This window comes from Trachurus trachurus (genome assembly GCF_905171665.1).
Source record: "Trachurus trachurus genome assembly, chromosome: 5".
NCBI classification, from domain to species: Eukaryota; Metazoa; Chordata; class Actinopteri; order Carangiformes; family Carangidae; genus Trachurus; species Trachurus trachurus.
Genome location: NC_139896.1, coordinates 35,169,284 through 35,195,427, shown reverse-complemented (window position 1 = coordinate 35,195,427; position 26,144 = coordinate 35,169,284). Strand labels below are relative to the sequence as shown.

The following is a 26,144-nucleotide window of genomic DNA, read 5'->3' as shown; positions in this document are numbered from 1 at the left end:
GGGGTCTACTGCTCTGCCTGTTTGATTATTTTGTCTTTGCACCCGCATCCACAAACTCATGTAATTTCCTCTGACATCTTGAATGTCTGTCTAACCATCTTGTTTGCAGGACCCATCGGTAATTTCAATGTAAAGAGAGGCTCAAAATGGGCCTTTTAAGTATAGTACTTTAAAAAATTGGTTTGTTTACCATCTCGGTTACTGCAATACCCTTCACGATCCATTTAAGAGGTTGGGCAAAGAGGAATGAGGTTGCAGAGTGTGAGACAGAAAGTGTGTGCGCGAAAGGGGGGTGTGTCTGCGGCGCGGTAGACATTCATTCTCTCTCCTCAATTAAACCCACACCAGGCAGCTGATAGCAGCAGTTTAAGGAGTGGTGGGGAATTAGCGAATCACAAGAAGGAATTAACCTGCGTTGCTCACACCCTCCTCTCAGATGTAACTACAAGCCCTGCTGGAACACAAACATGGCCACATGACAAAGGGGCAGCTAAATAAAGAGTACACAGTCCCAATGTTTCCCTTCTCCATGTGGCCTCATTTGATGGCAGGACCAGTGTGTATTGGCCAGCAGAGAAGGAGAGGGTCAAATCAGCACTTTTTTTTAAAGAAAATAATGAGCGGTGCTTATGGATGAGCACACTGGGGAGACTCACAACAGAAAACTGAAAGAAAAAGTGTAAACGCATATCCCAGAGATCCCACTGGATGCTGAGGAGATAGTCATCACCACTGTAATTGATTCCATGTTTGGGGTAAACTATCCCTATTTGCTCCTTCTAAAACCTGTAGCTCATTATGACACTGGTAGCAGAGATTGTGTTATGAAGTTCAATAGAAATGCCAAGAAAAATATGAGTGCTTCTACCTAGAATTTGAGTCTTTGATTGGCTGTTTTATAGATACAAACAAAACACACACACAAATAATGCAGCAAAAAAGCCTCCCCCATGTGAAGATACATACAGGAAACATGCAAATACACACTAACCGAGGCAACAAATAAGTCTCCAATTTTCTCACTGGTATCCCACTCAGCCACACGAGATGCCAGTGCAATCTGAAACATGGAGTGGCATTGTGTGATCTCCCTGATTCGGTAAAATATTGGCCGGATCTTCCGTGGACTCAGGATGCGTGGATCAGCCTCCATCAGTGGTCGGTGGTATTCCTGATGAGATTATGAGAGAAAATTGGGGTTTTATTGTCACAGATGTACATAATGCATGTGTGTGTGTGTGTGTGTGTGTGTGTGTGTGTGTGTGTGTGTGTGTGTGTGTGTGTGTGTGTGTGTGTGTGTGTGTGTGTGTGTGTGTGTGTGTGTGTGTGTGTGTGTGTGTGGGTGGCTGCTTAAAGATGAATCAGCAGTCCGCCTTCCTTTTTCTTTTCAACAGCATAAATAGACAACTGAGAGGTAGCTGACAAATATCCTATGAATCTGGGATAATGAGGAAATGTAGTCATGGTGCTTGGAAACGCATCCAACCAAAGGATTCACCCAAAGAAAAGCATTAGCCACTGGCAAACATGCTCTGAATTCAAGGTGACTTGTAATCATAAAAGCCAGTTGACGATGGCGAGAGGCAGCTCCGAGAAAAGTTAAAGAAAAGATGCAAAAACAAAAATGGTGAAAGGGATAGTGATTGATTCTTCAGTCGGTGCTCATGGGAATATTAGCCTCGCCTGCAGAAATAAGTTGACAAGAGCTTTTTGTGGATGGCAAGCCAGCGACCGTGACGTCTTTGTATCTGAACATGCTGAAGTATAGATGACTTTATGTAAAAGCCAAAACAAGTAAGATGAAAAGAATATTTAACAGAAAAAAGGATCGATCTGAACAAGAGCAGAGCTAATTTTTGTTGTTGTGCCTGATGTTGTATTTCTGTAAATCCATAACAGTAAATTAATCCTCAACAGAAGAAACACGGGCAGGCAACGCAACATGAACAACTGTGCAATCTGTTTTACAGTAAAAATTAAAGTCACAGCCATCAATGTCTAATTGTGCTTGTGGCTCTTTGTCTTTTTTATTTTTTTGTTATCTGTCTGGAGACGCTGCATTTACCACTTGGCTGGACTCTCTGAATAAGAAGAGAGATTTCAGAGGAGCGAAGCCTTCCCAAGTAGCACACACAATCATGTCGCTCGACAACAAAGGTAACACATTGTTCTAGACAATGAAATATTTAGTCACTGATTGCCACTGATTCCATCTCAGTAGGTGCTACTCTCATTTTTGTGATGAAGAGATAACAAGTCATAGTTTTTGTGCAGAAGAGATAAAACTGCACTACATCCTATGCAAGCCCTACAGTCCCTTTGTCTCTTAGCGCACAGAAATGGGGAGGGTTGTTTGATGAGGATTTTTTTTCTGCACTGAGACACCTCGGTAATTTGATGGATGTCACGGCTTCTCTATTCAGTTTAATTCATAATGGCTAAATGGTGAAGATATTGTAAGTGGCAGAGGAGGACAACAGGGACTAAACAACTCACCTGCAAGATTCTCCTGAGAGACTCTAGGTAGCTCCGCTCACTCTGAATGATGGAACTGAGGATATGGCGTCTGACAACCTGTGGAGACAACAGACCAGTCAGGAAATCTAGCGCTAAGAGGACATGATGGGGCTGCGGTGCGCGCTATGCTTTCAGTTAAGCATGGCGCAGGTTGATGGATTGCACTATAATCATGCATTCGTCACAGGAGGAAAAAAAAAACGAAGGAGGAGTACTGTAGGTGTGTTTGAACAAGGTCTTCGTCAGAGTCTGAGTCTTCAGATTCCCAAGATGTGACAGAAAGCGTTTTAGCTGTTGTAAAACATGCTGCCTTCCCAAACAGGACAAAAGAGAATTGTCTGTATAGATATGTAAAAATACTGAAACAACAAATCAGTGCTTTTAAGATGACAAGCCTACGGTCTCATCTTAAGACTATACCGGATGCTTGATGTTTCTGCTACAAAAGTGGGCTGAACATATGCAGTAGGGGGAAAAAGAAATCTGGACAAAAGGTGCCAGGCGTACTGTACCTGGTAGCTGGTCAGCCCCTCTGGCATGGGGCTCAGTTGTGGAGGGGGGTGCTTCACTTCTGACACAGCCACATCCAGGTATCCTGCATCATCCTCCTCTTCTGCAGACAATCAGAAATGAAAGAGAAAAACACCAGAAGGTTAAAAAGAGACAGTGTGTGCATGTGTGTGTGTGTGTGTGTGTGTGTGTGTGTGTGTGTGTGTGTGTGTGTGTGTGTGTGTGTGTGTGTGTGTGTGTGTGTGTGTGTGTGTGTGTGTGTGTGTGTGTGTGTGTGACACAGAGAATGAGACAGAGAGGGGAAACAGAAAGCCAGCCTTCAGATCTCACTGCAGCCGGAGACACTGCGACACACTAAGTTTATTACCTCTAAAATATGAAGAGATTTCTGTGCTCTCTGAAGAAGAGATGGAGAGACAGCAGAGAGATGGAGAGACACAGACAGAGAAATACAAAAAAAAAGAGAAAAAAAGGGAGAAATTCGAAACAATACTGTATCTCTGCAGGAGTAAAGCAGGCACACATAATGCAAAACACGATCCGGCACATTCTCATCTCTGCATTGGCACAAAGATGTTTGACAGTTTCAAAACTAAAAAATCTCCACTTCCGTAACCATGCTTCCACCATTCCAATTAAAGACTTTGGAATGATAACAGAGGATTGGTGGAAAAGCAATATAATGCCGTGCAGATTTCCCTTGATCAACACCTAAAAATAGCAGCACTGGCCTCTTTACCTCTTTGTGATGGTTGGGAGATTTGTGAGGAATGGGTCTGCTATATGTGGTTTATGGCACTCCTTCATACTTCACTAATGGATGCTAATCTTCCTCTATTGTTAGACAAGGGCTCCTATAATACAACCTATATTGTATAGGCTTTGTTGCTTCATCCTTCCCCCTCTCTCTCTCTCTCTCTCCCTCTCCATCACACATCAAAAGCTTTACTCGACCACATCGCCAGTCTCAAAAACTGAAAAAGAGTGTTTTAGTTGGTGTTTTATTTATTATACTTATAATCAGTGAGATCTGTCTCTTTCACAGTGCTTTCATTTCTCCCTTAAGGGATTTGTATAAAGAAAAAGTAAGACTTTCTACTCTATCTGCCTCCAACACTTCTTTGGCTTGGCTATACAAAAGCAACTGCCTCTAATTCGCCGACTGCAAAGAGCAACCGAACCCACACTTCATAACCAATACCCACTACTAAAAAAAGAGAAACATTCATCCAAAAAATAAAGCTGACCAACAATTACAAAGCTCAGTCATCCCTGCATTACCCAATTGATCTTTTCTCTGCAGGAAGGGAACTTTTCGCATGACGGCTATTTTGGTCTTTTCAAGCCCATCTTTTGTTCCACTTTTCGCCGCCTTCATGAGCTGTTGAACCTGGTTGGAAGGAGCAGACAAAAACAAGAGAGAAGTGTTAGAGCACGAGGAATGTGCCATGCTGTGGAGACTTGATAACCTACGGTGCTCCTCTGGAGAGAGATGGAGAGAAGTGGCGCACAGTGGGCTCATCATGAATCTCACCATCTGCGGCTCCCTGTGGTCGCTGTGCAGCCTCTAATCAGAGAGTCTATGAGCATATCATTGAGATATTATGGTAACAGAGTGAGCTCCACATCCGAGTAACACAGCTACTTTGCTAAGTGTGGGAGAATTTAGCTGACCGCCAACTCCACCCTGAGACTCACAGAGGACCTGCAACCAGACTCCACAAACCCAGAATACACCCAGGGTAATAGTATTTTTAAATGATGCTACTTCAGGAAAGTAGGTCATTAATTGGGGGCAAGTTGCACTGGTGTTTATGGAAGTAAATACACGGAATATTATTTAATAATTCATGTGGCCCATAAATGCGTCTTGATATTAAACCAGGCAGGGAAAGAGAGAGAGGCCAACAGAGAATCTTAAAGAGAAGTCACAGTCCAAAGCAAAGCTGGGAGGGATGGTGCAGACAGACAGTTAAGCCTCTGAGTTAGCTAAGCATACAACACAGCATATTTCAGCAATGGGTGATCATCTGTCCTATTGGCAAACATCGAGCAGATTGCTTTCAGCTCTGCAAAGAAATAGTGCGATCACTGCGTTCGCTGGCTTCTGTGGATATACCTTGATGTCATAGTTGTGCTTGCCAGACAGCCTCATGGCCAGTTCACGTTTGGTCCTGGCACAGCGCTCCCTCAGCCGGCACACTTCAGGAGAGAGCTACAGGTGTGGGACAGGGACGGGCATGGGGTGCGTTTAGCCACAAATGGCGGTTGGTGGAGGAAAAGTGTAGGGGGAGAGGAAATAGAAAAGGGAAACGGAAGGCAAAGTGATCAAGGCAAAACAAGCTACTTCACATCAGGAATTAATCACAAGCACAGAGAGTGAAAGCCTGGAGCACTGCGTTGGTCAGAGCGTTATGGCTTATGAGACTAATGGCCACTGATTTACAGAGGGGTGGGGGGTGGGGGTGCGGGTGGGGGTTGCAGGCGGTTTAGGGCAAATATTAAAGAGGCAAACTCTGTTGCAGCTCTCCCAGGCTGCACCAATTAAGCAATGAGCTGAACAGGAGGCGGACTTCAGGTACACTTAGTGAAAAATGAATCGGGCAGGATTAATTAAAAACAATGTGTTTTTGATTAAGGCTATGTCGGCTGAAAATTGTCGTCGGACCCTCACAGTCAAGGTTTCATCATTAATTGTTCAACCAGTGTAGCTGAATCCCTTCTTTTGTTCAGTGGCCTGGGAAGAGCATGCCAACAGAGCTGTGGGGGGACTTTTACACCACACCCTCCTGTAATTACCGGAGCAACTCATTTTTGTCCCGCTACAACAAACACTTTTCCCCCTTGGTCTCCCTCCTTTCTCAGAGCATTAACTCTGGATTGTCTTGCTTTACAGCGTAGTTACATCCATAAATAAACAACCTGGATATGTAAAAATGTGAAAAAGAAGATGTAAGTCTATACATTGATGATGGCTCAACTCAGCAAAAGACTACTTTATTAGTATGACTCCAGATTTCCCCCCATGCCTGCTACAAAGCATGCATGTTAAAGGCTGGTGAAGCATAGAGGAAATGCAGCCCGATGTGAATGTGCACACAGTGCCATCATGTGGAAGTCCGACACTCTGTAGCCGCGCTGCAGAGTGATGAACAGTATCTTTGGCAGAGGAAAGAGAAGGAGATCTGAGGCTTTTCAAACAGAAACGGCTCTTGTTTACCTTCATTCCACAATGAAAGTAGAAAGCCCAGACAACCTGTTATCCATTTTTCATGTTCTTTATGTTTCCCTTCGAGTTCTATACATTAATAAACAACAACTGTGCTAGAGGAGCAGATGATGAAATATTCTCCTTGATAATTTTGTAAGTGCTGAAAACCAACCGAAACAACCCAGCCAGTCGTGACGCCATTTAAAATAAACAGAGAGGATCATTTTTGTTAACTAAATACATATTTCAGGAATGCACCCCCCCCCCCCCCCCCACACACACACACACACACACACACACACACACACACACATAATACCTTGCTCCGTGTTGGTTGTTTGGCCTCGTTATCAGACTGTTCGTCATAGCTCTCAAACTCACTGGAGCTCCAGCCGTTGTCTGCGTTCCCAGGGCCAGCGTCTCTCTGAACATCTTCATAAATCATATCTGCTAAACACTCACAAATGTTACACATCAAAAGTTTCACACTGATATTCACGGACGGACAAAACATGCTATGAAACACAATGCAGTTGTAGCTACAAACCTGCATCAGGGGAGAGCGGGTCCTCACTTGGAACATCATCATAGATCACCTCTGAAGCCTCTGCTGTTTGTGGCCCAGCTTCAGCTTCAGCCACACATACAGCTGGCAGGGAAAAGCAGTAACATCAAAGTGAACAAGCATTGTTTTAAATGGAAAAATAGTGGTGTCTGTCTTCTACCTTTTATCTCCCTTTCTGTTTGATAGTTGCACCTCCTGTTGTTAAATCATTCTTTTAAATTTCTCTCTCAAAAACAACAAACACACACGCAGCACACACAATACGCGCTCCAAACTACATTCCCTGAATCCTGTTGGCAAAGCAGAATAGATAAAAGATGCCAGATCCTCTAGCCTCTGGTTAGGAATTCACACAGCCTTTGAATATTTACATACTTATTGTATCATTTGCATTTGAAGGTCTTTTTGCTCAGGCAGACCTGGCACAGCTCCTGCGCGTGTTGCTGTAATGGCTTTGTCCACGTGACGCAACATGATTGTATCAAGCTTGTTTGAGCTATTGACCCATCCTATCTCTACGCTCGACAGGATTTGTCATTAACTGCTTTGAGAGTGTTTCAGCCTAATTTAGCTCAGTGAGCTTTATTGATTTGGTTTTAAACTGTGATTTGTCTGCAACACTTTCGCCTAAGCCCCGAACAGCAACAATCACTGTTTTCAATTAATCTGATTGGAGATGTGTATTCTGTCATGGATTATTCAGCAGCGTTCAGTCTAAAATTCGAAATAACCTTGGGCACAATCCAGGAGATGAACAAAGAGCAACTGCTTTTCTTCAAAAGAGGATTAGCTACACAAATGTTCTTTATATCTTGCTCACTTTCCTCCACTGCATTCAGAAAGGATTCAGTACAGAGAATAAAACAACTGGATTTGGGCTATCAGCCTGACTATCAGCATATCTGCAAAGTGACTGGGCCTCTTGGGAACACGGCTTGTTATTTCAAAAGTGGCAAACCAGAAGTTCCCCGATGTGTTTTCTCACTTTTATTTAACTTTTCTCTACAGCAGCACAATGACACTTTAATGAACTCACTCATAGGTCACGCTAACACTGCAAGCAATCACAAAATGACACTGCCGTTATGAATATGTCCTAGTTGTTGCAAATGAGAACGCACAAATGGGAGGCATGTGGAAATCAATGTCAGATAATCACTTCAAAATGTGCCATGACCACAATCAAGAGACGGAACATGCTTTTACAAACAGGAAATAGTTCATTATTCATAATGATCCATTTAAACAACTTTGAAACACAGTCTGTCTACACAAAGAGCTGCTTTGCTCTCCACAACAGGCTAACATGAATACAAAATGTTTACTTGAGTCTGGTATTTGGAAAACAAAAAAGCCACATGTGAAAGCACAAATGAAGTCTATAATAGATTTCCCATTAAGATCAGAACAAAAGTCATCTATCCTAGGTTAACCTGCTTTTTCTACTTTCTGCATCATAGTTTTGGATATTTGGGAGTTTAATACAGTTTTATTATTCAGTTTAAGTATACTGTACACGTTCAAAATGACAGCAGAGGCAGTGTGTGAAAATACATCAGAAGAGTGGGACATAAAAAATGTCATGCAGCATTGCAGGGCTCCTTTATATCTCTCATTTCTGAGCCACCTTCAAATAACGGCAGCACTGCTGACTGAGTCGAAATCCAAAAGCAATTTTCCCTCATGGAAATGGTTCTCTATTGATCCTCATCCTGAATTAATTGGATTCATGTCATGTCTGTGTGGAAATCAAATCATGGCAGAGAATATGTGTGCGTGAGCCCCTGTGTACTGTGTCAGTATGTGTGTCACTGCAAATTCATGTGGCCATACATATGTGTATCGGGCTCCTTACACTGTGGAAATCAATGAGGCATAAGATGGCTGTAAGTCTGTGACACAGTATTCTTGTCACCTTTCATGAAGTTCAAGAGATGCAGTGTGCAGTTTTAACAGAGGACTGGAGCACCAACTTATTTTGCCAGTGTCATTATGGTGTGGTCCATGACTGTTTACGCAACTCTGGAGTCCCACTTGGTTTTCTATCAGATCTGTCTGCTGTGTGAACACTATGATACAGAAGTGCAATGAGCCTGAATGCCGAGATAGGCTTAGCTTTTTTCAGGTCTGAAATTGAACCCTTGATCTACAATATAAGGCAAATCACTACTTGTCAATATAATTCAGTTCTGTACCTTCAGAGGTGTCCCTCGAGGCAGAGCTTTCCTTGAAGGTTTCTTTGCTGTGGTCTCCTGTATCAGTCGGCTTCTCCACAGTTGATGGCACCACAGGAAGCCCCTGAAGCTTCTCTCCCACACAAGGAGCTGAGGTACTGGGCTCGTCTGCTGCCGAGGCCCTGGAAGGTACCCAAACATTAGCACAGTTAAACTAACACTGAGAGCTGTGTGCCTCATTACCAGTTGATTTCAGTGAGAGGAAGGGGAGGCAGAGTGGCTAGAGGTGGGGGGACGAAATACTTCTTTGCTATCAAAACATGCAAGCACACACTCCCTCCGGTCTGACAGAACACATACTGCGGCTGTCAAATTAGTGTGATGTTCTTGAGGAAACTTTTTTCTGGAGCACTAGTTTTCCGTGCTAACAGATGTGCATTTTCACCCCCTCCGAGGAGGCTTTGTTTTATCTTCCTGTTAGTCTGTTTACTGGACAGATTGCAGATATATCTCAAAGAACCAATTAAGAAATATCAGTGAAATTTGTTGGAAAGTGGGAATATGGGCTGAGGCACAAGTGATTAGTTTTTGGTGCCAAATAGATCAATGTACAAAGTATAATTCAGATCATCTTTTATACTGAATGATTAACTTTTCCTTGCACCACTTTTGCATCCACATAATTGCTAATACATAAAGACAGTAGATGCTGCACTTAGTTCAATGGAAATTATTTGGCACCCAAAGTCCATGACTGTTTACCATTATGTTGATTTTGATGCAGACAGAAACTGATTAAACATTTTAAGAGAGTACTTTCTTAAAATTTCAACTTTGTGCCATTTTTGTTTGCTTGGCTTCACAAGCTCTCCTCTTAAAACTTTACTGAAATTGAAAATAGCAAATTATTCAGTATTACAAAGTAGACTCTTTAAGGTTATGATTTATGTCACCTGTTTATGGGATATACTGTATAAAATCACACCTACTGCATGTTACTTGAATCACCTAGAGCACTGTCAAATCATTATCTGTCATGCCTGCGGCTTACTATAATCACCACTGGCTTTTTGAATGAGAACATGCCCTGAACCAGTTATTAAAAGCAGCCTCTGTCAGGGGGAAATACTGTTGACACAGCTATCACATGGCCTGTGTTGAGGGATTGTCCTCCCCCACATTACTGATAATATGACAGGATCCATCGTGTAGGAGAGTCCCATTTACACTAATTAAATCTGTCCCTCTGCTAAACACCTTAGTAACAAACTAACAGCAACAGCCAGTCAGAGTGATGGGCAACACACAGACAACATCACTTGCCAGAAGGATAACGGCATAAAATGCAGTCATTTTGAACTGCCAGAATGTTAGCCTTGCAAACACTTAGTTTGCATTAAAGCAGGAATAGAAAAAGACTATCTGTATTCAACCATCTTGCAAACCATTATCTTTGCTTGTATGGCACAGCACCAGGTGAGCTGTGTATTATTTGTCAGAAAGAAAGGAAAGCATGCCTGAAGCAGACAAGGATAAATAAAAAAAATAAAAAAACAGTGGGCAGTTTATAGCATTTGTGGGTACCATACACAGAATACAGGTACACCACATAAAATCACTGTTAGTCAGAAGAATCTCTACATGTACACATAAATCCATATGTAAATCCCAATCTGTACATTAGGTCATTATGTTTTATTATATTATTACTTTGGTTATTATTTTTAATTTATTTATTAAGTCAGATGACCCCTGGACATTTTTGTCCACCTCTCACACTTTCCCAACTCCCCACGGTCAAATGAAAGGTCCTGATTTTTGGCAAGGAGGTGTATCGTTGGGTAAACTCTGGATGTCCCAAATTTCAGAATGAAAGTCCATTTTCTGGACCTGTAATGCATTTTTACAACACCCATGACCCTTCAACTGAAATGTCCACCTCCGCCTATGGGTTTTTTAATGTATTTCAAAATAAAAATTTTAACTAACAAATATCACCATGAAACTTCCCAAGTTTATTACTCACATTAAGACAAATACTTTGGGAGTAACTGATGTCTACATTTTGTCCAGGGGTCATGGATGTGGTACAAATTGAAGGATCATTTGAGGGTTACGTAACATGTACACACAACAATGTGTGTATAACATACACACAATTTTAGGATTGTGTGTTTATGTAACTATTCATAAATCTGGTCCTAATTCGTGTCTATGCTTTGTTCTCCCCATTGTACAATAAATGCTTAGCACATATCTGGAGGTAGCTATAAAGCCGTGCCGACATGTCATTTTACAGCTACTGCTACTTATTTGTGGTGTCAAGTTGCAAAAGACTGCCAAGTATTATTCTGCAGCATTATCTATGATGCTGGATGATTCATCTCAATCTAAGAAACAAAAATGATCTGCACCCACATGAAAACAAAATAAAGAGCCATTTGTCAACACATTTCTTAGAATAACCTGATCATTTGTCATTCAACTTGCTTGTGTAGAAAAGAGTAGAGCCAGAACAATAATAGCTATGCAGCTTGTCCACCTGACCGTGTCAGGTGTGAGTGATTTGAGCTGCTTAGCTATTGATCCAAGCATATCTTTGCACATCCCTTCACAACTTATCTGTGGCTATGAGCCCCGGTGAGTCATATAGCTCAAGGAGAGAAGCAGGAATCCTTTTTCAATGCAAATGACACAGCCTGGGGCAGAGCACAGCCTAAAGTAAAAGCTGCCTGAATGCAAATCTCACACTGATTCCATTCCTTTCAGCTACTGTGCCAGGGCAGTACTGCAATGCCACCTGTTTTGCCCTGTGGTCTCAGGCATAGCTGTTTTTTTCATAACTGCACCAGCATTGTGTTGAGCATATTAATGGCTCTTAGTTTGTCCTGAGGTCATCAGTCCCCATTAGTCCTCCCATCATGCTGGCCTGCTCTCACTGCCTTTCCTCCCACCAGAAGCTGCCTCCTTCAGCTCTTGTTAACATTTCTATGTTTCCCACATTCTGTGTTATAAACTGTTTTCTTGTCTGTAACAACATCTATTGCACGTCTACCCGTCCTGGGTGAGGGATCCCTCCTCTGTTGCTCTTCCTGAGGTTTCTCAGATTTTTCCCTGTTAAAAGGGTTTTCTAGGAGTTTTTCCTCAGTGGATGTGAGGGTCTAAGGCCAGAGGATGTTGTTATGATGCTATGTGAAGCCCTTACAGACAAACTGTTTGTAAAAATGGGCTATACAAATAAAATTGCCTTGCCTCGCCTTGCCATGAACAACTGCCCACTCTTCACATTAAACTACAATGCATCCTGTTTTACAGCCCAAAGATGCGACAGACTCAGATTAGATGGCAATCAAACTATTTGGTTCGTGGCTTCTAATTATATTTTTACGAGTTTAGTTTTAATGTTTGCATCTCTGCATCTCTCTTGCACACCCAAATGAGACAAACACAACAAGGTGAGGGGTCAACAAACAGAGGGATCAGCTGTGAAAAATACATCGTCCTCTGTGAGAAACATCGAATGACTTTTCTCTCGAAAGCAAATGTAAAAAACTTCTGCAAGACCGCAAAAGGGTAAAGAGGTCAAGGCGAACAAAGATACTGTTGAACACGTGAGGTTATACTCACTAAGGTTAGGACTCGGTGTAAGTAACACAGATACTTGCCACGTTGTCATGGTATCTCTTGTGTTAATCTTTTCATTGCTGAGGTTCCATGCAACTCGTTTAATGAAAACTATCTGTCAGGGGGTGAAAAGTGAAGTCAGGAGTAAATGTTGGCATCAAACACTGGAGCGTGTACAGAACTCACGGGAGAGGAATGCTGCCTTAAGCCTAATAGCTGTAACAAGCTGATGTGCTGTCACTGCAGTGTTAAGAAAAACCCACATTTCTGCAATAACAATCACAAAGTAATTTTGGCAATATTATTCTAAAACTGCTGACAGATGTGGTGGATGTGCTGACAGTCCCAACACCTTGATGATGGAAAGTGCTATTGATAGCTCTTCTTTAAAAGGCAGGCTATTGACTAAACCCAAGTGGAAACGTGCACTCAGCAGAAATCCCCCTGCATGAGAAATTGCCAAGACCTCACTGGGACATGCGCAAACACACACATACAATACACAGCCGTTTGTGCTCACAACATGCACACAGCAGACATGTACACACACACACTCACACACCTGTGTACAAATACAGGCCCCTCTTTTCAGCACAGGAAAGCCCACAGGAATCCACCCCATGAAGTCAACTGTCATGCAGAGGTTTCTGAGCACACTTCCTAGATGCAGGTGGGGGGGCTTCACCGAATTCACAGCCCCGGCACGATGCAGCCAGAGAGGCTGGGGAGGGATAACTGTGAGAAGACCTAACAAAGAGACTTTAGAATAGTTCAACCAGTCACATAAAGTTAGAAAGTAAGCAAAAGCTAGTATATTAAAGGAGAATTCTGGTCATTTTTGACCCCTAAATCGTTGTCCTGATGGTCACCCAGTGTTGGGGGGAGCAAAAAACGACGCGACTAAAATTGATGCAGACAAACCAGAGTTACACCATGGCTAGACGGCGCTAGGGATAGCAACAACGCTAAACTATGGGGGCAATTCTTTCAGCCACAACAAACACTCAAAAAACAATCAAATATCTATGGTACATGACTGGAATCCTTATGACACACCACTGAACTCATATAGTGTAGAGTATAAACAGTATAAACTTTGTGTTTTTGCATGTAGTCACTCACCTCAGAGTCAGACAGCCGAACTCTGAAACATCCTGGAAAGACATTACTATCCCATCACAGAGATATTTTGGACATTACCACTGCACTGCTCCACCGTTTATTTTTGTAAAGAAATCATCACAACAAGGAAAAAGTGTTTGTTTCTGTGGCGGGGAGAGCAGGCGCTCTGTGATGGGATAGTAATGTCTTTCCAGGATGTTTCAGAGTTGGGCTGTCTGAGGTGAGTGACTACATGCAAAAACACAAAGTTTATACTGTTTATACTGTACACTATATGAGTTCAGTGGTGTGTCATAATGATTCCAGTCATGTACCATAGATATTTGATTGTTTTTTGAGACAGAATTGCCCCCATAGTTTAGCGTTGTTGCTATCCCTAGCGTCGTCTAGCCATTGTGTAACTCTGGTTTGCCTGCATCAATTTTAGTCACGTTTTTTGCTCCCCCCAACACTGGGTGACCATCAGGACAATGATTTAGGGGTCAAAAATGACCGGAATTCTCCTTTAACTTTAGCACTAAACTACTTTAGTATGTTTGTCATTATCTGGCAAATGTTCCATACAGACGCTAATGTCCCCCAAGTGAAAGTGGTATGAGATAGGAACTACTAATATTATATTTCAGTGTTTATTTAATTTTCTTTCATACTGATTGATGATATTCTGATGAACTGAAGCAGAGAAGTGGATGGTCACCCTCCCTTTAGCAGGGAGCAGGCAAAAGACAGCTGCTGCCTGAGAGCAATCAATAAACTATCACCTTATCATTTACTGTGCTGCGACCTTGAAGCAAACCATCTTCTTGACTATGAAAGATGCAGCCAGTCAGTGTCGGATCATTTCACTCATACACCTAATAGTCCAACAATAAAGCCTCTGAATATCAGCTGGATTTTAATGTTGCCATATGTGGATAAATGTTTTATGTTTCACCAAAAGCACAAAAGATAAAAAATATCCCCAGTGGCATAGAACCACGTAGTTTGCTTTGGAAAGGTTTTGACATATCCAACGAGTACAGTACGTATAGCAAAGCTAGCAGGAGAGTGAGTGAGCTGTCACTACGGTAACACCATCCTACATGCCCGCACAGTCTCACAGGTCTTATCAGCCAAACTCATTGAAATGAACCTGAGTGCAGCTCTTTTAACTTGAGCCGCATCTGAATACAATAAAGATTCATTGAATTGTACTTGTGTCACTCAAATCAGTAAAAACAACCAAACACTCAACAGAAACACAAACCGGTCCTCATTAGTCTGGCTCATACAAACATATTTGCTGAGACACACAAAGCAATTTAAGAGAATTTATGGTATTTGACAATTTTCTAGTAATTTGAATGTATTCTTAGGCATTAACAAAATTCATGAGTGGTCCACTCCTGTTGTGTGAGCCTTTTTTCCACAGGAGGAAAACACCCTAATTTGACTTAATAATCATAGTGAACTAATTTGTATTAATATAACACGTCATTGACAGATGTGCAATTTACATTTTGTATTGTTAAATGTACCGGTTAATTGTTTTGGGTCCTCTGATATGACTATTGACACCATTTATATTGACAGCAAACTTCTGCAGTGTGAAATTCTCCTTTTTACACTTGCTTGATATTTCTGTGAATGAACCTTTCCCACAAAGAAGAACAGGCAGCCTTATATGGTAATTTTAGGGGCAATGATTATGCTAATAATGATCAAATCTCACAAATGCACACCTCCTCATTAACAGGTTCATCGGACTGAAACAAGCAATTTATGACAATTTTATGTGGTTATGGGAATTTGGTGAATCAAACTTTTAACATTCATGTTAAAGCAGATATCAGTGGAATGTTTTTGTTAATATAAGTCCTAAATAGTCCTATTTTCCGTCAGCAATCACTTACATGAAGTATTTCAGCCTAAACACGAGTCTCTCCGTCACTCTGCTCTGCTGTAACCCGAGGAGAAAATTTTCCTTGTGGGATACAAGTGTTATCCAATGAGGAGAGAGAACGGCATGAAGGGCTGTGTGTGCAGCCAAGGGATGCGCGTGAATGTGGTGACGTAGCACGAGGACCAATTGATGCCTGACAAGGGCGGGGGCTGCTAACTCATGGTGCGTTCAAAGAAACTCGTACTTTGTGTTTTTCCTTCCTGTGAAGTCATACCAGTTCGATCTGGTACGAGTTCACGGGTCGGAAGTTACGAGTGGCCGTTATAGGGAACTTTCACAGACAACAGGATGGTAAAAACACGAGCTACGGGTTACCTGGAACGCTACCAAGTCGTAGTTGTGACTTGAAGCTGTAACTTACGGTTTCAAAAGCCTGCCTTGAACGCAGCATTAGCCGAAACGGCCGTGAAGCTGATATCTGCTTTAACAACTCTCACAGAAAAAAGCAACATCATTTTAGGACAAGAACACAATAATATTCTTGCATGAGGCCAAATTTACCAGTTGATTGTCCACACATTCCTCACAGGTGTAAAGAGTAACACTCGTCACCACTGCACCTCAGTTAGGTGCTGAGTTCCCATTTCCTCCTATTACATACAGTATACTGTAGATCCTGGCTCACTGGTATGGTACGTTTTCACTGCTGCTAAATTTGAGTTCTTTTCCAGGAGCAATAAAGAGTTTCATTATTGTCTTTCTATTGTACTACAAGAGGTGTAGTGTAATACAACCTCAGAGCTTCAGTGAGTTGCTATCAGAAGGTGACTACAGAGGTACAGTAGGAACATGTTAAAAATTCAGTAAGAGAAAATAAGTGTCACAAACATGAGTTAATATTGGTGTTGCTTTCCACTGCTGGAGACGACTCTTGGCAAGTAAAGGAATGAAGCTTGGTGCACAATTCAAAGATGTTTTCTTAATTAAACAGCAGTTAATGCTAATGTTGGCTGTAGCAGCAGCAAGAGTTAGTTACTAACAGCTTACTAAGCCATTGGTGTTATTTTTGGTGTATTCTTGCCACAAAAAATCTAAATGTTTGCCATGAAAAAGATCTTACAGTTTTTGGAATGCTATAAAATATTTCAAACATTTTTTCAGTGCTGTGAGCATGGAAGCAGAAATGGACACTTAATACTTAAAGGACAATTCCGGACAAATTCAACTCATTCTGTATTTTCCTAACATTTTAGGTCTAAAAGAAGGAATCTGAAGATTTTCAGTTTAATTGCTCCTATTTTGTGGTAGTTGTGTCTGTCCCCGCATCGCCACGGCAGCCATGAATGGGAGAGGATGGAAGTTCCGCTGTTTAGGCTGTTTACATCCCTCAAAGCCGTATTTTTTTCCCCACAGACAGCGTCAGATGGCGACTCAAACATGCACCCAGAAGTTTATTTACTTCAAGCAAGTCAACATGTTTGTAAAACTAGATCTAATTCAAAGTCTTGCGCGAGACCCAAGTTGACGCTCGGTGTGTTCAGGTGCAGTCGGAAGCTCCCGTTTGTGTCATAAACACAGGAATATCAACTCTTGACTTGCTTGAAGTAAATAAACTTCTGGGTGCATGTTTGAGTAGCCATCTGACCCTGTCTGTGGAGGAAATTGCGGCTTTGAGGGATGTAAACAGCAGCGGAACTTCTATCCGCTCCCGTGGCGATGCGGGGACAGACACAACTACCACAAAACAAGAGCAATTAAACTGAAAATTCCTTCTTTTAGACCTAAAATTTTAGAAAAATATGGCCCGAGTTGAATTTGCCCAGAATTGTCCTTTAAGCAGAGGAAACTTGTTGTTTTGCATGGCTACACTGTAGGCCTACACCGACCAGGTATAACATTATGACCGCTGCCTAATACTGTGTTGGTCCCCCTTTTATACGCACACAAGTGTGATGCACTGTGTATTCTGACGCCTTTCTATCAGAACCAACATGAACTTATTCAGCAATTTGAGCAAAGGAGGCTTGTCTGTTGGATGGGACCACACAGGCCAGCCTTCGCTCCCCAAGTGTATCACTGAGCCTGTGGCCGGTTCACCACTGCTCCTTCCTTGGACCACTTTTGATAGATACTGACCACTGCAGACCGGGAACATCCCACAAGAGCTGCAGTTTTTCAGATGCTCTGACCCAGTCGTCCTTGTCAAACTGGCTCAAATCCTTACACTTTCCCCTTTGTTCCTGCTTCTAATACATCAACTTTGAGGACAAAATGTTCACTTGCTGCCTTATATCTCCCACCCGCTAACAGGCGCCATGAGGAAGTGTAATTATTGTCATTCACTTCCCCTGTCAGTGGTCATAATGTTATGCCTGATTGGTGTACCACAGGGGTTACATGGAATAAACATGTTCATTTGTGATGCGAGGGAACTGACTTTTTAAATTAAATTCATCTCACTGCATAATAAAGTGTAAACAAGGCTGATCCAATCATACTGTATGCATCATCATGAATTAGGCAACCCAGTGATTTCCCTCTAGAATTGCAACAGCAACAACACTTTATACTTAACATTACCACTACTCACTGTGGGTGTGACATGCCATCTGTCATCTAAATGTTGTACAAATAGATGCAGCGTAACATCACAGAATCTCATACCCACTGTGGTGTGTTTGGATGGAGTGTAAGCATGACATTATCTCAGACGGAATGACATGACAATGATGTAGTGTGGTGTTGAGTTTACTTCCCCCACCGTCCTTTAGTAATTTTCCCCATACTGTGATAGGAATCAGAGGCAACTTACCAGCTGGGTGAGTGACTAACTGGAACATCTGTCAAAATGAAGAAAACAGCAACCATGAAAAACGACTCAGTAGCAAAGGAAGCACATATTTGAAAGAAAAAAAGAGAGAGACGGACACATATAACTCATCTTTAGAATTTTTTTTAAGTGAGTTTCTGTTCAAACTCTTTTACTTCTAGTCTATAGGACTTTTTAAAATCTATAGCCTCAACAACTGAATCACACCTGCTTGGAGCAAATGTTATCTGATTGTCAGGATAAAACATACAACTGCACAAGTGTAAGTGAGTCTGAGATACTTCAGCAGATAGAGCAGCTAGACAATCACAAGAAAAAAAAACTATTTTGCATGGTGGCGCCGTGCTGTCAAAGCACAGGTACAACTTAGGTGCTGTTCAATAAATGTCACTATTGATTTCCTATGGATTCCACCATGTAACCTCATGTAATCTGGTGAGGGAGTCTCAGCTGCTCTCAGCTCTCACTTACATAACAGACCTCCCCTACAGTCTACTACACCCAGAATTCCCCTATGCATCCCATAGCCCACTTAATGGATTACCACATGTAGAGTAAAAACACTTTTTAATCAAGCACTAATCACTTCACTTTGTCCAAAAGGACTGGTCCAAGACCTAAATCTCCCTCTCTCCCCCTCTCTGTTTGGCAACATTAGTCAGGTTGTAAATACAGTATGTCATATCTGCATTTCCATCCAATTAAGAGTAAAGTTAACTCTGCTCTCTCATGACTGTCTGCCAGAGGTGACAAGTGAATCATGCTACAGTAAGTAAAGATTAAAACCACATACAACTGTCTGAAGACACTCACACAGGCACACAGTTATTCCATTCAATTTCCCACATGATACAGTTTTCAAAATGGAGAAAAATAAAGTTGTATTCTCTTCTTCTGATACCCTTGTTTATTGTTTTATTTTTTATTTTACATTGTAGCCTATCACCTGGTAGCTATACCCTTTTATGGTTAATTATATTCTATTTTTATTCTATAGGCTATTGAGAGTGAGGAGTCACGTGCCGATTTGAGCAGCCAGTCGGCCATGATGGAAGGAGACGCTATCGGTTGCCAGGGGCAACACATCAGAACAGCACAGAGACGGACTAAATTCTAGCTCTTTTTTTGCGCCAACAGATGAACAAATTACAAGAAAGAATAAGGAGAAAGTAAATCACTGGAGCAGTTTTTAACACAGCAGTGATTTCCGGCATTGTAAAACAGTAAATTACGGAGTAGACGATTTTGTTTTGCCCATAGACTAGTAAGGCCTTTGCCACCTAAATCCTTCCATCATGGCGGAGAAGGGGGGCGGGGCTCTGACATGGATGTGCATTAGGGCTCTGAGCTGTGACGACAACTCCTCACTCTCAATAGCCTAGCTGGTAGAGAGGCCACTGATGTCCCATCACACCCACTGTCCTCTGGCACAGGTGTTTTTCACTTACTGTGCTAATTAGGGCCTCATCTTGTGTTAGATTATATTGCTTATTTACGCTATTTTAGATTTTCAGCTTTTGTCTAATTCAGTTAGCTTTATTTGTCACAATTATCTAGCTATCTAAAATAACATTCAAGTCTAAAACATGTTATTAATTAGGCTATGACTCACTTACGATTCAGTGTGCAACTAGTAAAAAGTTTAGAAAACATCTCCACCAGCTACAACATTAACACGTTGCTTGTGGGGTGAAATGTATTTAAACAACTTTTGTCCAATATTAATAAAGCATAATTTGTAATCACATAATAGCACCTTACATGTTGATTAGGTAGTATAGACTCGTCAGTGGAGAGATTGTTGCTTGTTAACTAGCAAGGGTTAGGGTTAGGCTACAAATCAATAGTAAACTCTTAAATATCTCTAAATATTTGTGGAGGTCAGCTTGTTTGCTGTCTCACCGGGTGATGGATGAAAATGCTCACGTTGAGCTCCGTTAGCAAGCTGTCCAAACTAGCTTGTGCTGCTGACGTCTGGTCGAGGAACTCTGAGGTGTCGAGTGTTTAACTGTTTACTGTGTGATTAGTTTCAGGTGTGCTAGCAGCTAAGTTAAAGCAGAAGTAAGCGATCCGGTGGTGGCTAACTTTCTGTCAGCCGATGGAGTTAGCAGTCCCCGCCGTGGTCCCTACGTCACCACATGAAGCCGATCAATGTAGCCTACCCTATAGCTAACATAATGTGAGTCCCCTCCAGTTCTATATTTGTTTTCAGTAACGCAATGAATAAATTAGCTGTAACATACCACAAATAAGTGCACAAATTATCACCTGAATTTAAATAATATTTGCACAAGACAGTGAACATTCACTTCCACAGCCTGCAATGCAATCATTAGAAAAAATGACTGATGACTTTTGGCCGATTCCACCAAAAGAGTGCCATTTCTGTCCCCAGCATATTAAATGTATAAAAACATAATATAAATTATAGTATATATATGTATGTATGTATGTAGCCTATGTATGTATGTGGAATATAACATGGTTTTAAAATGGCATTTGAGTTTTGGTAACAGCCCAGAAAAAATAATAAACTTTCAAAAGTTGTAATAAATTAAATAAAGTAGCCTGAGATTGACCAGTAGCTCATTTTGAATGAGTAAATGCATATATTAATAAATTCTATAGGCTACTGAAATGGAATGAAAAATGAAGTTTAATTTTTAAGAGTTGAGCAAATGGCACTCTTTTCGCAGAATGACCCTTTGTAGGAATCTGTGATTTTTTTTCTTTATATATGGTGACATTTAAAAAAAAAAAAAAAAAAGATGATGCTAATTATGAATTTAACAGACATTATGAATGGCACCTAGTGTTGGTCAGTGGTGTAAATATAATGGTAAATATTCTGCACTGTGGTGGTCATCCCTCCTCTTCCCCATGCAGATTTAGGTGGACAGCACGTCTCTGGTAGTAGGCTATGGAGGCCTAAATATGTGGAGATACTACAGTGGCTGTGAGCTAAGAAAAAACATGTTACCTTCAGTAGAACTTGATGCTACATCCTTGTTGGGAATGTCCTCCTGTCCAGCAGGAGGTGAGCTTTTGGGAAGCTGGGTGGTGTCTTGTGATACTGTCCCACTGTCCTCCTTAGTTGCCACCTGCACAGAGCTGATCCCTTTACTGTCCGCCTGAAGTTTCTCCTCTTCAGCGCTGTCCTCAAACACAAACTCTTCACCTTGTTCCTCGTCTTCCTCCTCCTCATCCTCTTTTGGTGGTTGCTGAGAGATCACAGTCGACATGATTCCTGGAAAGGTGACATAATGTAAGTGTATTTAGTTTGTATGATGCAAGTTAAAATTTACATGTGTGACCAAAAAAACTGAATACAAAGAAAAGACTGGAGGGCCTGTGAAGTTCTCTCTCTGCTTTTTATCAACATAGCAAAGCTGCTTAACAGAATGTAAAATAGCCTACATTTTAAGATAAAAATCTGTGTTGTACCAAACAACAGTGGCCTGAAATGAACTCCTAACCTCATCCTGTGTTCACAGCAAAGCATTAGACTGATCTGCAGTCTTCTTCAGTGCCAACAAGAACATTTTCTTGAAAGTCCATGAAGAACACCCTGAGTTGAACACCTTATTTTTTATTTTCCTGCCTGACATGAACTAGCTCAGATGCTCAGACAGAGACACTCCCAGCACTATAGCCTACATACTGTAACATATGGCAGTTGGAAAGACTGTTAGTTAAATCAAAGAGTTTGAGGAGGCTTAGTGGCAGATTAATTAAGATATCCACACAGTGATGAAAACATGTGCCCTCAATTATGCGAGAGGCTAATTCCGTCTTGTCTTATCAATGAAAACAGGTAGCAGCCTCTGTGTTTTTTAGGAATTGATTTAAAAACAACTGAAATCCATCAATACAGTCTTTGCAATCAGCATCTACATGTTTTACAGTGTTTCTGGGATGTTATTTCTTCAGCAAATGAGGTCATCCCTGTAAACTGTCAGTTGTAATTCCTGGAAGTTCGATTTGTTGTTAGCATATTTCAACACAAAATGGACATTTTTCCATTACACACACAGACCCTGAAGTTAATAAATTTCTATAATTGTTTCTTTATTTTTACATTGTGGGGATTTTTTTATGACACACAGGCTCTGTTTCTGTACATGTCAGTCTACACCCGGCATCTGCTTTGCATTTTGATTAGCACTGAACTCCTTCCAGTGCTGGAACATTGTCCGGCCTGATGAGGTAGTTTACCGCGCTCCTTCGGGAAAAATGACACCATGGGGCGGAGGCAGCCGAACACGGGTCGCTTGTGAAAACATCCCTGAACCATGCTGCTTGTGGATTGTAAAATTCATCGCCAGCACTTTCTGTTTAACCTGGATATGAGATGTGTCATCATGTCAGTTATGGCTCTCAAAAGCTTTTGGAATCCCGAATTCCCAGCACCACAGCACAGTGACGCTGCAGTTAAAACAGCCCCCACTTCTTTAGATTAGTTTTAAAGAAGAGGGAGGGAAATAGTTCTCTGCTTGTTTACAAGAACAATATGCAGCCTTTGGACCCGGTTACCTCCTCTGTGCCACAAACACAGTTTCTTCAGTCATCCCACTCATTGGTCAAATCAACAATGACTCTTTTGTGGAGGGAAAACTTCTGCCCAGCCTCAGAAGGCATTGTTTCTACATTTCGTCACTGCAATACTGATTAGCTCACAGGTCGTCTGGACTACGGCTGTGCACACTGTACAGTATGGTATGGATCATACAAAGTTAATGTGGAATAAAGGACTATTTTGTCAAAGAAAGCATGGATGAATGAAATCTTACAGCATTAAGTTTAAGTGGAAGTTAAAGGAGCGGTATGTAAGAATTGTTGCTGCAGTCAAATACAAAACACAGCAGTGCGTTGTTTCCCCTCCCCTACCCCCAGACTCCAGGTTGCCAGACAGCTAACCTCTGCTCTGCTCACTCACAGTCAGTCTCAAAGTCTCAAAGCAGAGTAAAAAACTAAATATTCATCAACAACCTCACTGTTTTATTGTTCACGTCACTCAGACCAGAGACAGGCGACCTGACCGGGCCGGACTCATCTCATGAACCGCTCCTCACGTTCACCATCACTTCATTTACCATCGGCTCCATTTCGCCACATTTCCTCCCTCTTTTCTAACTTTCACTTTGTAATTATTCCCTTTAGCTTTAGCTGCTCAAACTAACTAGGCTATTTGCTCACAACAGCAAGCTGTGCATCAAACGGCAGAGCGACAAGCTGCTTATTTCTACTGTGTGATATCAAGGAAATATGACCATAATAACCGATAATAGAAAACAATCTTCTTTTTTTTCGCGATCTCGTTTTATCTCCAAGCGGTAGCTGCAGCTCAGTGGTAGCCTAACTGGCAACCCAGAGGCTGAAATGCCACCGACACTGTGACTGGCTGGGTGGCAACGCATGCCAACACGTAAAGTCAAAACATAAACATGATTTGCGGTCTGCAAAAAAATGTTTTGATGCAAATATTCTGGCTGTACTATTGTTGTTGGTGAGTTCATCATGTTATATGAACATTGTTGACATATTAGGATGATTTTATGGCCAGTTGCTTTAGATTTGTTGATTCTTACATATTCTTACGTATTGTACCTTTAATGCCACAGGTGGAGGCCATGCTGACGAAACAATCATTCCCGTGAAGGGGACTGAGTAAACTTTAGATCACCCTGACATCTTGAGGATGTAATTGATATTTCCACATTGTTACAAATCAGCAGACAGCAGGGGCCTTGACTAAAAGTTCAGCTAATACTCACCCAAAACTGGAACCCAAAAAGTTTTTCACTTCCTCAGAACCAAAATGACAGGTATTCTGAGCAAATGTCTTTGAGGTAAGGCGTTTGGACAAGTCATCAAACAGACTCCATCTTAGAAAAATAAAGAGCCCCAGGAGTGGTGCTGTGAAAGCTATTCTTGAGGGGAAAATAAGATACATCACAGAATAGAGATGAAACCAACTCCTACACACCCTGTCCCTGACCTACATAGAGCTCTGGAAACTCCACCGCTCTGTACCAAATGTGGTAATGAGTCTGTCGAATGTGTACAGAGGAAAGTGAGGTATTTGTGCACTTTCCTGAGTGATCCGTGGCAAACCAGGTCGCATGTTGGCAGTGCACATCCTGATGTGCAACATCAAATGTTTCATCTTGCTTTAAATGTAGTAGTTCTTGGATTTGCATATTTAGTTGCATTTTTACATTATGTATATTTTTTTCTGTCATTTCCTTTCAATTGCAATCTTTGATTACTCAGTCGCATCGTATGGGTACGTGGCATCTGATTTGTTGCCCGATGTTGCCAGATTCCATCTCAGCTCCCTATTGTACTTTATTTATTGCACAATGCAGTAAGGATGTGTAATCTTCTCTAAAGGACAAAATTAAATTACAGCGTTTAAAAACAGAAAGATCAGGGGAGAGAAAGGGTTTTCTATCCAGTAACTGTATCAAAAGCTTTCAGTCAGGATTTTGCAAATCTGCCGGGCTGCATATTTAGTTCTAGCCAATGATTTACACAGAGCTATGTTTAACCAACTGCAGACAAACCTCACAGCCACTGGTCAGCGGCAGTCGGGTATATCAATGGACAACGGCAGAGAAGAGCAGCTGGTGACGACTGAATAAACAGCACTGCAAAATCTTAACAGAAAGCCACTGAGAACACCCCCCACTTTAGGGTTTTCCTTAACAGAAAGCGGCACACAAACATTGAACAGACAATGAGAGAGCAGTGGACCATTGACAACAACAAACTGTGCCAGGCAGAGATGATTCTGCTCCTGGCGCTTGTTTCTTCTTCAGCTTCCCCGAGGACTTCCTATCGAGAGATGTGAATGCGACTCGGCCAATTTAGGAACTGCAAACAGCTCCTTGAGAACAGACGGAATATGTCTTTCTTTGGCTGTCAAAAGGCATAACAATTTGAGTGGGAAGCTGTTCACAGACATTTGTGGATTTCATGGGTGCGCTTTTAAACACAGCATAACCCAACCAAAGATTTTTTCAACACAGAGGAAGCTAAGCCTATTGCATTATATATTACAAACGTTATGAATATTTTAAATTTAACTTTAAATTAATTCCTGAAGACTGTGCGCCAAAGGCCACGTAGAATATCACATCACACTACAAAAGCATCATGATAAGAGGGTTATCTATGCATATTTGAGATTTGAGTTTATTCCTGCTTTCCTCCTGGTTGTCGTGGTGTTGCCCCTGTTGAGACGTTCGGGGATATATTATTCATTCAGGCGCCAGTCTGGCCTTCATATGCCCTCTGCAGTGTAGAGCAAATCCACTAATGTCTGTCCACAACAGCAGTGATGTGCTGCTGGTGTCACAGTCAAGGACACAGTGGGAGTAACCTCCACCTCCCATCTGCCATTTGTGCTCACAGCATAATAGTGTACTGGTTTGGGTGTGTGTGTGTGTGTGTGTGTGTGTGTGTGTGTGTGTGTGTGTGTGTGTGTGTGTGTGTGTGTGTGTGTGTGTGTGTGTGCTGCACTGTACAAACACTGGGCAGAGATAAGAATGCCCTGAATGTGTTGACCAGACAGCGTTTTGTTTATCCAGAGAAATACTTTAGAAAGTGAAAAACTAGATTGGGTCAGAGGAGTGACAGTGTGTTCTCTGAATAACTCTTGCACACAGTTTATTTTAGAAAATGTCGATGACGACGAATCTTGTAAC

At 41.7% G+C, this 26,144-nt stretch overlaps 1 protein-coding gene across 2 annotated transcripts in view; it reads right to left on the bottom strand.

Annotated features, from left to right (window-relative positions):
- arhgef10la (Rho guanine nucleotide exchange factor (GEF) 10-like a) overlaps positions 1–26,144 on the bottom strand; it is a 124,062-nt gene that overhangs the window by 83,063 nt on the left and 14,855 nt on the right. Inside the window, exons 2-11 of one of the 2 annotated variants that reach the window (XM_083972303.1) lie at positions 21,416–21,682; positions 18,418–18,445; positions 8,999–9,159; positions 6,786–6,887; positions 6,558–6,685; positions 4,309–4,417; positions 3,395–3,424; positions 3,030–3,130; positions 2,497–2,574; positions 992–1,171 (exon numbers count right to left, since the gene is read on the bottom strand). In XM_083972303.1, coding sequence (XP_083828429.1) covers positions 992–1,171; positions 2,497–2,574; positions 3,030–3,130; positions 3,395–3,424; positions 4,309–4,417; positions 6,558–6,685; positions 6,786–6,887; positions 8,999–9,159; positions 18,418–18,445; positions 21,416–21,677 — 1,179 coding nt within the window. In that variant the 5' untranslated portion in view covers positions 21,678–21,682. The remainder of the gene's footprint in view (positions 1–991; positions 1,172–2,496; positions 2,575–3,029; positions 3,131–3,394; positions 3,425–4,308; positions 4,418–6,557; positions 6,686–6,785; positions 6,888–8,998; positions 9,160–18,417; positions 18,446–21,415; positions 21,683–26,144) is intronic. The other variant, XM_083972304.1, reaches the window with a different exon arrangement.